This window comes from Phaenicophaeus curvirostris, chromosome 18 (assembly GCF_032191515.1).
Source record: "Phaenicophaeus curvirostris isolate KB17595 chromosome 18, BPBGC_Pcur_1.0, whole genome shotgun sequence".
Lineage (NCBI taxonomy): Eukaryota > Metazoa > Chordata > Aves > Cuculiformes > Cuculidae > Phaenicophaeus > Phaenicophaeus curvirostris.
In genome coordinates this window covers 16,420,807-16,433,102 of record NC_091409.1, presented here as the reverse complement: position 1 = coordinate 16,433,102, position 12,296 = coordinate 16,420,807, and the positions used below count along the sequence as shown (strand labels likewise).

General features: G+C 43.3%; 1 protein-coding gene across 3 annotated transcripts in view; it reads right to left on the bottom strand.

Moving 5' to 3' along the window:
• Positions 1-12,296, bottom strand: part of RALGAPB (Ral GTPase activating protein non-catalytic subunit beta) — a 71,790-nt gene that overhangs the window by 33,083 nt on the left and 26,411 nt on the right. For 2 of the 3 annotated variants that reach the window (XM_069872033.1, XM_069872034.1), the window contains exons 10-15: positions 7,644-7,845; positions 6,554-6,721; positions 5,451-5,565; positions 5,053-5,200; positions 1,939-2,003; positions 1,612-1,744 (exon numbers count right to left, since the gene is read on the bottom strand). In XM_069872033.1, coding sequence (XP_069728134.1) covers positions 1,612-1,744; positions 1,939-2,003; positions 5,053-5,200; positions 5,451-5,565; positions 6,554-6,721; positions 7,644-7,845 — 831 coding nt within the window. Of the gene's footprint in view, positions 1-1,611; positions 1,745-1,938; positions 2,004-5,052; positions 5,201-5,450; positions 5,566-6,553; positions 6,722-7,643; positions 7,846-9,742; positions 9,779-12,296 lie in introns of all 3 variants that reach the window. The other variant, XM_069872032.1, reaches the window with a different exon arrangement.

The window sequence follows — 12,296 nt, the reverse complement described above, 5'->3', positions numbered from 1 at the left end:
TATTAAAAGCTGTACTGGTTGGATAAATGTAGATAATGAAAGAATCGGTCCTGGAGGAAAAAAAAGATTTATTTCTAGACCCTTAATTTCCCTGAACCTCTTGCTCAAAATTAAAAATAAAAAATGCTTTTAGTACCAGCTGTCCTCAACACAAAGTATTAGGAACATTAGTACCATATATACTTGTTAAAACTGAAGGAGGCAAATTAATTACAGAAACAAACCCTGCTAAATGACAAAGAGACATGAGAACTGTGACACTAAGGTGTACCCTCCCAAAAGCTTGAACTATCACATTGAACACTCAAGCCAAGTACCCTGTCACAAGAGTAGCAGATTCAAGTGTCTGCTACAGGTAAACAGTAAAAGCAGACCATCTCGGTTTCAATTTTCTTGTTTGAAGCATCCAGCAGAAACACAGAAATTGTTTTCATAGATTTCTTACAACGTTACCTTCTGAGTGTAGGAAAAAAAAAAAAACAAACCAAAAAAGTAATATATTAAAAAATATATATTTTAAATTGTGTCACGATTTAGAGACTCAGCGAGTCAAATAAGTAGTTAAAGGATTTTTTTAACATCACAAATGGCTATTTTTACAATCATTTGTCAACAGTACCCTATACAAATTAAACACACAATTCAAAAGGCGTGCTGAAAATCAGCACTTTAATAATTTCAAACAAACAAACCCTGCAGGGGAGAGCACCAACATGTTCATATGAGTCCCTAGAATATGCTCAAGTCTTCCCTGCTGATCTCTCTCCCCTCCTTAGTTAACAAGCCAGAGCAAAGACATCCAATCATTTCTGGCTGGCCAGAACAGAGCTGTCAGCCCAGACTACAGGATAACAGAGATGATGTGTTCTCACATGTATTTAGTCGGCACCAGTTAAACTGATGAAGGCCAAAGAATCAAATGCTACTCCAGGATCTCAGCGTCTGCCCAGCTTACCACACAGATTGAGAACATGGGTTTTATTGTAAAGGTTCAAGACACAGCACAAGACGTAGCAACTGACAGCTAATTACTAAATTCTTTTGTTATAACAAGTGATGTATCCCAAGTATTCTACTCCCTCACTCTGTGAAACAGAAGCCCCTCAAATGCTCTTTAAATAGTTTAAGAAAAGGTGCTGCAAAAGTCAGGTCAGCATTTGGGATGCTGCCAAAATGAATGAAGCAATTCACACTTAGTGTACATTTATCCCATTATTGTTCATGAAAACCAAGTGTCCTGAAAGCATAAGCTAAAGTAAAGCTGTTTGCAAACACCTTTTCATAAGCTTTTACATTATTTGCAGCAGCCTAACCTAGTAAGATGTCCCTGCCCATGGCGGGGGGGATTGGAACTGGATGATCTTTAGGGTCCCTTCTAACCCTAACTATTCTATGACTCTGTATTAATGGAGTCCTTTAGTAGGATTAAAACTGACCACCTACAGGGCACATACGAGCACAGACTGGCAGTGAACAAAGGGGCTCACCACTCTGGGTTCAAAGGTCCCACGCACATGAATGTGTTAGCCAGCACCAGAACAGAGGAGAACACAAACCCCATCACCCTGGCACATACTGACAGAGTTCTCTTTTCACAGGAGCTGTCCTTACCATAATCCCTCAGGAGGGCTTGTGCAGGTCGCTCACTGTCTGGCGTTGTGGGCTCCGTACTGCCTCCGCTTGCAGTGCTAATGCCACTATTGGTACGACTGTGGCTTTTGAAGAGGTTGTTTTCACCTCCATTCTGCAAATTGAAAGGCAGTTTTCTGTGATGAGAAGATATCTGAGCAGAGTCCCCTGTATGGGGGGATGCTCTTGGACACAAAGGAGAAAGAGATGCTCAAGCCTCAAGCTGCTGACTGAGCACCTCCTGCTAGCACATACAACGAGGAGTGCATTCTCTCTGAAACAGTAACTTCATAAACAAAAAACACTCACCGTTTCCATCTGGCAGCCAATTGCTTCCAACAGTGCTGAATCTTGGACAATATTTAACATTGCACCTGCAGGACCCAAGACAAGAATATAACTAATGACCACAGTACAATATTCACTGCCAAAATTCACAAAGTGGGCTCTAAAGGTCTAACACACAGAATCCCCATCCTGCTGTACAAAAACTTTCTAGGAGTTTTATAAAACACAGGATTTGCCCCAGGCTCAGCCATTTGAAGCGGATGAGAGCTGAGATATACAGGCTTTCAGCTATTTAAAAAATGCTTTGAACACTGGGTTTTCAAATTCCTCAGTTTCCGAAGTATTTTGGTTTCACAGAAGGGCTGGAATCATTTCTTGCCCCACATCAAATTGCACTCATTTAAAAACTCAGGTTACAGTTAAGGATATTGACTGAATCTTTGAATAAAATAACAGTATTTGTTAGATAATAGAGAGATAAAAAGAGCCACACAGCCCAAAGACACCTCAAGGGTTGCACAGTGATAGCCTCAGACACGTTCCTGACTAGTACAAGAGTCTCCTTGTCCCAGCTTGGCCATCAGGAGTCAAAAGACAGCTGACTGGCAAATAAAACCATGTTTTCAAATCTTAATGAACTATCAGTACCCACAGCAACTGCTGGAAGAGGAAGGGAGCAAAGCCTGCTCCATCCAGCAACCAACCCATAAGACATCAGCATAAGGCATCATGCTTGTCCTCACACTGATCAGTGACCAGCAAAACCAACCCCAAACCATAACACAAGGAGCTCCATTTTACAAAGGAATTTCTGACCCCATCCCACAAAAAAAAAAAAACCCTAAGGCTAATACTTGCACAATTTATAATCGGTGAGAGTTAATTGCTAATCACAGAGCTAACTGCAAACTGCTTTCATTTCAATTCAGCTACAACACAAAACCAATCTCCTAGATCCAGAGGCTATGTCCTAATCTGAGCTGGGACACACTAAGATTGTCCCTACCTGGAAGTCACCCTCAGCCTCGCAACTTTGTGCTTTGCTTTCCACCAGGGCCCAAAATATTGTAAGGAAAAAAGTGGAATTCCAAGCGGAGGGGCAGCCAGCCCTGCTCCATCCAAATGAGCCCACAGGCAGTCATCCCTTCAACAATGGGAGAGAGAAATGCATGCAACTGTAAGATACTGCTCAATTAAAACTGCCTAGGCATTTGGGGTGCCCTCGGTAAAGCAGCATGGACAACCTGTACCTGCCTGCCATCATGCCAGGCCGCAAGGAAAGCGGCACAGGGGCAGGACTGGGAACAGCCTGACTCCAACACACTTGTTGCCATCAGGTTTTGTCTTCTGCCCAGCCCTCAGCAATAAATATTTAGGAAACACCACTGGCTCTCTAGAGAGAAAGGCACCCCTCACTGTCAAACACAGAGAGCAGCTGGAAACAAACACTGATTTTGTTGAGAAGCTGTAGGCACGTGTGATAATCTGGTGAAACTGGAGATTACTGAATCCTCTCCAACCACAGCCAGCAGGGAGTAACTTGACATACAGAAACAGGAGTTTAAGAACAGGAATACAGGGGAGATGGACTGTTGTGGACTCCTGAGGAGCTGAGGAGTCTGGGGTTGTTTAGGCTGGAGAAGAAGAGGCTGAGGAGAGACCTCATCATTCTCTGCAGCTCCTGGAAAGGAGGCTGGAGTGAGGTGGTTGCTGGTCTCTTCTCCCAAGTAAGAATGGACAGGATGGGAAGAGATGTCCTCAAGTTGTGCCAGGGCAGGTTTACACTGGATATTGGGGGAAAAAAAAAATCTTTCCTGGCAGAGGCTACCCAGGGCAGTGGTGAAGTCTCCACCCCTGAAGGGGTTCAAACACTGTGTGGCTATGGCACTTGAGGACATGGTTTAGCAGGCACAGTGGGGTTGGGCTGACAGATGGACTGGCTGAGCAGAGACGTCTTTTCCAACCTCAGTGATTCTGTGATTCTATGACTATTACTGAAACAGTAACAGTAAAAAAAACCATTCAACGTAGAGCATCTACCCAGCCAGATGCAAACACCAGCTCGCAGTGGAGGGGAACAGGAATACCTGGGTAGGATTTACCAGAGCATCATCCTGTGGTTCTGGAGTTGGTGCAGCCTTCCATGCACCAAAGCACCCTGGTTCTCACTCACAGCATTGCTTTGAAGCCATAAATACCCTCAACAGCATCAGTCACAAATCCTTCTTATTCTCCTCCAGTCTTATGACAGTAAAGGAAACACACTGCAGAAAAACTTACTAAAAGTTTCGGCAGACTGGATTTGTTGTCCTTCACTGCTCATGCTATTTTCTCACTTAGCCCTATCAACTAGGTATGCTCTGTCTCCCACAACAACGTGGACACCTCCCACCCCACTGCCAGTCTGACTCCTCCTTAAACAGACAAAAGAGGTATTGCAACTACTGACAGGCAAGAACACCATAATGTGGAAAAGGCACTTTTAAAGACAGAAAACTAAGGCGGGGGGGAGTGGAAGGCAAAGTATTTTTTTTTCTTGTCTGAAAATATACCCTTGAGAGAGTTTGCACTGCTCAAGTTTGCAGCTTCTACTTTCTGAATATCCAGAATAATGTTAATATTCTCCTTACCTCATAGAACAGTTTGTTGCCAAACTGCAATGCAGCTCCAGACTCTACTCCAAAGCTTTTGTCATACAGGGCTAAACAAATGTCAGCTGGATTTTGCCAGTGCTGGCCCACCAGTCACAGTATTTCAGCTTGTTTCTAGGTTTTGGCATGATTAAGCCTATGTTCCCTGTAACCCAGCAGTCAAGAATGCTTCCAGATATTAAACCATAATTTTTTGCTATTTTCATTCCTTCGGTGACTGGCTTTTCCTGCTAGAATGTGCTTTCCTTCATTCTTTACTTTTCAAGCACTATTCCGCAATTGTAAAAAGAGATTACTTTAACAAAAATGTGAGGCTTTTCAGGATGTTTCCATAGTACAAGGGAGATTACAGAGATGACAACCCGCCGGGAACTGCATCTGTTTTCTTGCACAACAATACATTACTAATAAACCATATCATTCCAGAACAGATTACAATAGACACTTCTATAACACAGTTAATAAATAGAGAAGTTGAACTAACCTAGGATCATTTGAGTGTTGTTGGGATCCGTTTCCGTTTGCAAAGCTCCTATGAGTATATTCACAAGCCTCAGCTTCAAGGAAAGAAAGGTTACTGGCTTATCATACGCTGAGCTGTCATCATTGCTGAACTTCCCTTCCAGGACAACCTGAAGGAAAACCATTTATTTCAGTATCAATTAGAGATCACACCAGCAGGGTCTTGGTTTCAGAAGTGAATACCCACAGCACACATCGCTACTGAGAGCTTGCAGCACAGCCTTACCGTTCCAGACTCATTGTAAGAGTTTCAGCACTAAACAGAACACTAAGCACAATCACACGTGTCATCCAAATCCCACTCTGAAACAACCAGGAAAACAAAAATGGAAATTTAAAATGAAGCGATAAGTTTACTACCTCAGACTTTATGGTTCCAAAATGATGAGGGAGAGGCAACAGAGACAGCAAGATGTTAATCGAAGCTCTTCTTAGCTCTGTGGGGTTTACATATATTTTAAACTTTGATAGTTCTCTGCAAATCAAAGCATTATACAGTTAATCAACTTTTCACAGGAATGTGGAGCCACATCTAATAAAGATACAGCTACCAAGTGGTCTTAAGCAACTCTCGGAGCAGCTTCTTTCTAGGCTCATCACTTTATCTTTAACTAGCAGCTCTGGTGCAATGAATTCATGCAGGGACCACCACTGGCCAAGGGTTCTGTACCCCATGTAAGAGCAAGGAGCTCATGAAAGTATTATTCATGTACTGCAACTTCAAAGCAGGAAGATTCAGTCATGAGCTTCTACTGGCTTCTTGCATCTCATACCCACCCAGGACTATCAGAGAACACGCTCATGCGTATGTTGCATGAAACAAGCTGCTTAGCCAATAGATCAACTTTTTTCAGTAGCCACCAGTAAATTCTTCTACTCTTAAGACCTATCCAAAAGCAGCAGTCACTCAGACTGAAGCCCAGAAGATAAATAATATTTTATGCATAAACAAAATGAAACGCAGTACCAAGACACAAAACATAAGTCAAAAGGAGCATGCACAGAGTAGTCTTAAATTACGTAGCAAAATGTCCAGATATCTATACTGTACTCCAATTTCAGCCTATATTATCATTTTTTTCTGTTTCATGGCATGTAAGATTACTTTCTTAATGAATTTACTGCAGCAACAGCCACCAATTAATATCCTCTGAAATTTTACTTAAAAATCAGTGGGTTTTCAATGTATTTGAGCTAAAGTGCTGCTCTTCCCTTTCTCAGACTGCTTTCCATCACAGAACGTCGATAACTCACATCTCACTTGAGACCAGCACTATTATTGCGTTAAAGAAAATGTCATTAAATAGAACTGAAAATTAGAGCTGATGGAATGCTGCTGTTATTATCAAATGCACACACATTGTGGGTTATTTCAGCGCGAACTATTCAGGAATGACAGAACCTCCAGAAGATAAACACCTCCCCACATTTCTGATGATGTTTATAAGGAAACAGCAATTTACCTGTCAGGTAAAATAGTTTCAAGAGCCGAAATGAAATAAGGAACCACGACATCGATCCCCTTCAGGTCACAGCAGAACAAAGGAGGGGAGTTTAGGATAACACTGGCAAGAACAGGGTGGCAAACGAAATCTGCTATCTGCAAACCCTGAATTAAAAGCATGTAAAATCTGACAAAGAAAGACAAGATTAATTACTTGCACATTAAAAGCATCAGCATCCCACACGAACAAGAATGTGCAGCCACTGTTTGATCTTTTCTAAACTTTAAAATCAGAGCTAGGGGACATTTACGAGCATCCCCTGGAGTTACATTAGCACAGGCAAGCGCACCGGATCCACAGACAGCTTCACTGAACATTCGGGCTTGTTGCAACCCAGGAACGGGAGCTGTGCAAAAGCCCAGGCAGTCACCAACAGCACTGGCATGCTCTGCTCACCCACTACCTCCATCCCATGTAAGGGTGGGATCAGGACCTTGATTTTAACTCCCTGACACAATAAAAATACTGTGAAATCTTTAGGGGGCAGAAGACAGGGCACACTGAGCAGTGACTGGGAGGAGACTAAACATGACCATCATAACCAGTGCAAACAAACAGGCAGTGGGGTAAAAGCCCAGCTGGCCACCATCCTAAAGCACTTCAGTTCTCTTACAGTTTCTTCTTAGAGTATACTTATACCCCTTTACTTTATTTCTTTAAAAGGCTTGCAAACAAAGGAATCTCCCTGATGGGATAAAAGAAACAGGAACAGTCCATGCAACATGCAGTCTTCAAGGAAGTTTTGATGTCCTCTGGGATAAACACACTTGAATGGTTTGAGAGTCATGACTTACAGCCAATTTTCTGCCTCTGGCATTTGGTGCTTCACTTTTTAACAAAAATTTGCAAAAGTTATGCTAAAATGACCTTATTTTATTAGAAACAAAACAGGAAACAGAGGTACTTTCCTAGCCAGGTGTGTTCAGAGACCTGACCTGGTTTTTCTGAACCAGTAGCCAGGACTCTGACTGTATCGGAGCACTATTCACTGTGAACTCATTCGCACCATAAAGTTACACCAATAAACAACTGGAAGAGAGGTTAGTACCGGGATAGGTAAGCTGGCAATATTTCCTCCCCAGTCTTCTTGCTACAAAATATCCTACACAGTGTCCCACACGCCTCTGCCCTTCCTGCTTCATAGTTGTCTGGAAATTCACTGGCATCAAACATGGGGTTGGAAGCCATTGTGTCTGTGGACATTTGCGATCCTTTCCGGCGGAACTCCACGCTAGCTTGAGTAGCTATAGCTGGGAAGAGAAAAGAGAGCATTTCACTGTGTGTGTTAACATATGCAACAGGCTCATGGGACCCTGGACACAAAGATCAAGTCAAATTTAGTAGTTATGAAGCTGTTAGTTCACTGTATTTGAGTTTCTCTGTTCAGAAAGTGTTTGTGGGTGTAACTGACTTCTCTTAGCAAGGACAAAAACTGACTTTCATATTCTAGAACCTGTACCAGCTTTCTGCTGGGAAGAGTACGCTTACATCCAATATTAGCTCCCTGCCCTCTCTGAAGGCCAAGGCTCTCCCTGCACCTCGGCTCCCCTCTCCAGAACAATGAAGCACTTCCTTGCCTTGCCACCTTAAAACACCCAAAACCATCCAGGCGGTGCCACCACTGTGACCTTCAAGCAAGCACTTAATTTCATAGTCACAGAATGGTTTGGTTTGGAAGGCACATTTAAAGCCCATCCAGTTCCGGCCCCTGCCATAGGCAGAGACACCTCCCCACTGGATCCAGTTGCTCCAAGTCCCATCCAACCTCGCCTGGAACACCTCCAGGGACTTCCAGCTGGCCAGTTCTCTTATGCTGCTCTGAACTGCTTGGATCCCATTTTGCTGCATAAAACATACATAAAGGAAAAAAAAATACCAAAACATTTTAAGGACCCACATCAGAAAGAGAATTTTGCTGAACCCCACTCCCCTGATTTGGCCCCTCTCTTCTCACATGACCACCAGAATGGCCAAAAACACTTGAGGTCAGATAGCCTTCAGCCAGCAGCTACTGGGGAGGCTGTCCCTCTCCTACTCCCCATCCCACATATGCTCCCACAGTACTCTCAGGTGATCTCACTTTCACCTAAACAGGACATGGCTCTACCAAGCCCCATGCTCCCCACCTTCAGGACAGTTCTGCCACCCTGAGCCAGTTAAATCCGTGTGTTTCTAGGTATTTCTGGTCCCCCTTCACACATCAGCATCACACGCATGTGATGCAGGAGGCCATTCACTTTGCTGGCTCCATTTGTCCTTCCCAGGATGGCAACCCCAAAAGATAAGATTGCCCTCAATCCCATTCTTTTTTTTCTATTTTTCCTCTGACAGCCTCGCTCTTGGATTCCCAATGGCAGGCAGACCATGTCCTCCTTACTTTAGCTAAACTATACTGACTTTTCAACCCTTTGCTAAGCTACAAACCCAAGGAGGAGAAGGTGCGTGCTGCTAACGGCACCCCACCAACACAGTTCTACCTGGACCAAAGAACATCCTCCACCTCAAGCACAGGACCCCACTCAACACCAGGTTCACCATTGGTATTGCAAACAAAGGCCCGTTAACACTTCAGCAGCTGGAATATTGTTAATCTACAGACAGGAGTTGGGGTTTTGTTTTAGTTTTTAAAGGAAATGTCCTGATGACAAGTGTCTACTCTTAATTTTTGTCTTTAAATTCATCATTTAACTCGCTGTTACCTTAAAAATTTTGATAACGTAAGTAGCAAATAAGAACAAATCTTTATGCATCTTCCCATGAGCCATTTTTTGTCCTAAAAAAGCTATCCAGCAATATATTGTCATTGGAAAAAAAAACACTACATGCACAATGCATACAAATCAAACACTAGATCTGTAAAATAAGCTTTAAGTAAAAAAAACATGGTTAGTGCAAAGTCCTGAAACTCATGACATGATCACAGACTAAAGTACAGAAAAGATGGGACTGATTCAGGCAGATATTAATTTGCTTTTGCCAACAATCCTCCCCATTCAAAAACACACACAAAAAAAATTACTTGTCTTTTTTAAGTAAAAGTGCAAAAGCTACAAGAGACAATGAGAATGGATTCACAAATAAAATATGGGGTTATGGAAAAAGAAAAGCATGACCGCAATTAAGGAAAAGCTACTGGTTCCTACTTACAAGATTTATAAGAAAGAAGAATTTGGATAAAAGATGCTGCAAGATAATAGAAATAAAATGGAAACAAATCAAAGGACAGCAGTAGTTATAAAATACTTTTAAGATGGTGAAATTGTAATATAAGTTAAGAAGCTTTTAGCTTTTTTAAAAAATAGATTAAAAGCTTTATGACACAGCAAGCTGGTTAAACACACAGGAAATCGGCATTCAGGTCCAAAATTATGGGTTTGAAAGTATCATGCAAAACAATGAACAAAAAGTTACAGAATACTAGGGAGGTTCAGAGCTGTTCATACCCCTGTACATCAGTTCCTCAGAGGGCTGTGTTAACCCTTCCCAGCTCGAGGACATTTCCCTACACCATGCTGCATACGGAGCATTCTAAGGCTCCTGGGACTCAGGGATTCGTTTGGAGGGAAGGTTACTTACCTGCAGAGCCTCCTCCCAGCAATGCTCCTGCTTCCAAGCCGTGGGTTCCTGACTGCATTACAGCTCCCTCGTCCCTAACTCAAGCCATTAGCAGCAGCCCACAGACCTGGGCACACCTCCCCTGGCCACCAGCTCAATCCACAATCTCACAGAGCAGAAAAAAAGGCAGAACACTACCAGAAATATCAACACCTCAAAAACAATCTCCAGAGGAAGAAGAGAGGAAAGGCTCTAGCAGACAGGTCCCAGGAGAGCATGTCACCACCTCCTCAGAGCTGCTTCTTAGCTGTGCAGCATCAGATCAAGACCAAGTCCCTCAGCAACACCCAAGATGTCTCAAATCGGGGAGATTCTTACAGTTTGTAGTTTGTGCTAGACCCCCAGAAGCATTCTTTGGGACATTAATATTAATAACACTAGGGCCACCCCAAGATTCCCCACTGCCAACAGTGCCTGGGTGCTACCAGCAACCCACCCAGGTAACACACAGCTAGCAGGCTCGTGAACAACTTCTTCAGGTACAAGGACTGAGAATGAGCACAGATTGGAAGATTCAGTTGCTAAAATTGCAGGTGCAAGGTATTCACAAGTTTTCCCAGTTCTCACGAGCTACTGAAGACAGCGACCAGCGGCAGCACACATTGAATAGCCAAGTTTGTCTGAAACACATCCTGCTAGCAAAATCACACTCGGCAAAGGTATTCGGAGCTGGCACATTCAGGGTGAGTTTGACAGAGGCTTCATAGCACCTTTCTTATGAAGGCCTTTGCTCCAGCACCCATCACAGGGAGCCATCTATGCCAACCAAAAGCTAAAACCACACCACACAGCCATCTCCAAACACTGCACCAGCAGGACCCAGCACCTTTCAAACCAACTCTGTGTTTCCAAACAGATTTTTCCTCTTTCACCACAATACAGAGCAATGTTCATTAGCTGCCTGCTATAAAGCCATAGAGCTTCCCCATTGAGATCTTGGTGCAGAAACTCAACCCAAACAAATGGCAAGCCAAACAAAAGCCCTTCGCCAACGAAGGCAAGATCCCTGTTTTGCTTCAGAATCCAAACGACGACACAAGCCCATCTTGAAGGATGGGGCTCAAAGAGCAAAGGGGAAGGCTACTTTCCAGGCGATGCACTCCACTCATACTCAGCAGTACACAGATGACTTCCAGCTAATCCCGTGGGAAGGAACAACTCTCTCTTCTCAAAGAGAGACAGACAAACCCACAGCAACCACAAACGTAAAACACCTATGATTATCCTGAACTGTAGAAGGGGTTGCATAAAATGTTTAGCAATGAAGACAACAAAATTGAATGACAGTGAGGCAGCAGCTATACTGACAGAGCCAGAGAAAAGCCAAGGTGGGACAGGACCCTCTGCAGTCAAACCCCCAGCTCCACCAAAGCAGGGTCAAGCAGAGCAAGTCCAGTTACCCTTCCACCCATCCAGACATTTTTCATCTCAGAACCTACAAAAAGTTACACATTTTTACCACCAGTCATTTTTCTTGACTTCCCTCCTGGAGGTTAAAGAGTTCAAGAAGGAAGTTACGTGAGGCTCCAGAACAAGAAGAAAAGCAAAGGTAGACAGCTACTCATTCACAATGGCCCTGATCAACTGCACTTTATTTCCTAACTCTCATCAAAAAATACCTTTTGTTGTAAGATGGGAGGAGGAGGATGTGCCAAGTCCACGTGAATCAGCAGGGTTTGTTTAAAAGACCTGAACTAAATCCTGAACTAGAACCTGAGACCACAGCTCATCCCCAGGGTGACTTGTTACGTGCTCCGATTTAGCTCATGAATACCTCTTTAAAACCATACCATATGGGTTCGCACTGAGAATGTATCACATGACCGAAGAGGAATAAGAAACAGACAGTAGAAAATGCAATGTTCCAGAAAGGTGTTCCAGGGCAGGGATCTCAGCAGGAACAAGGAGCAATCCGTATCACCAGATTTCACCAGTTTTTTTCTCAAAGTGAGCCTCAGTTCCCCAGACAGAAATGAAACAGAGAACTTATATCATAGAGCTAGAGAAGAGAAATCCTTAACTGCACGTCACTGAAGCAAACGGAACATTAGAAGGGTTTACAGCAGTTGAGATCTTATACAGCTGC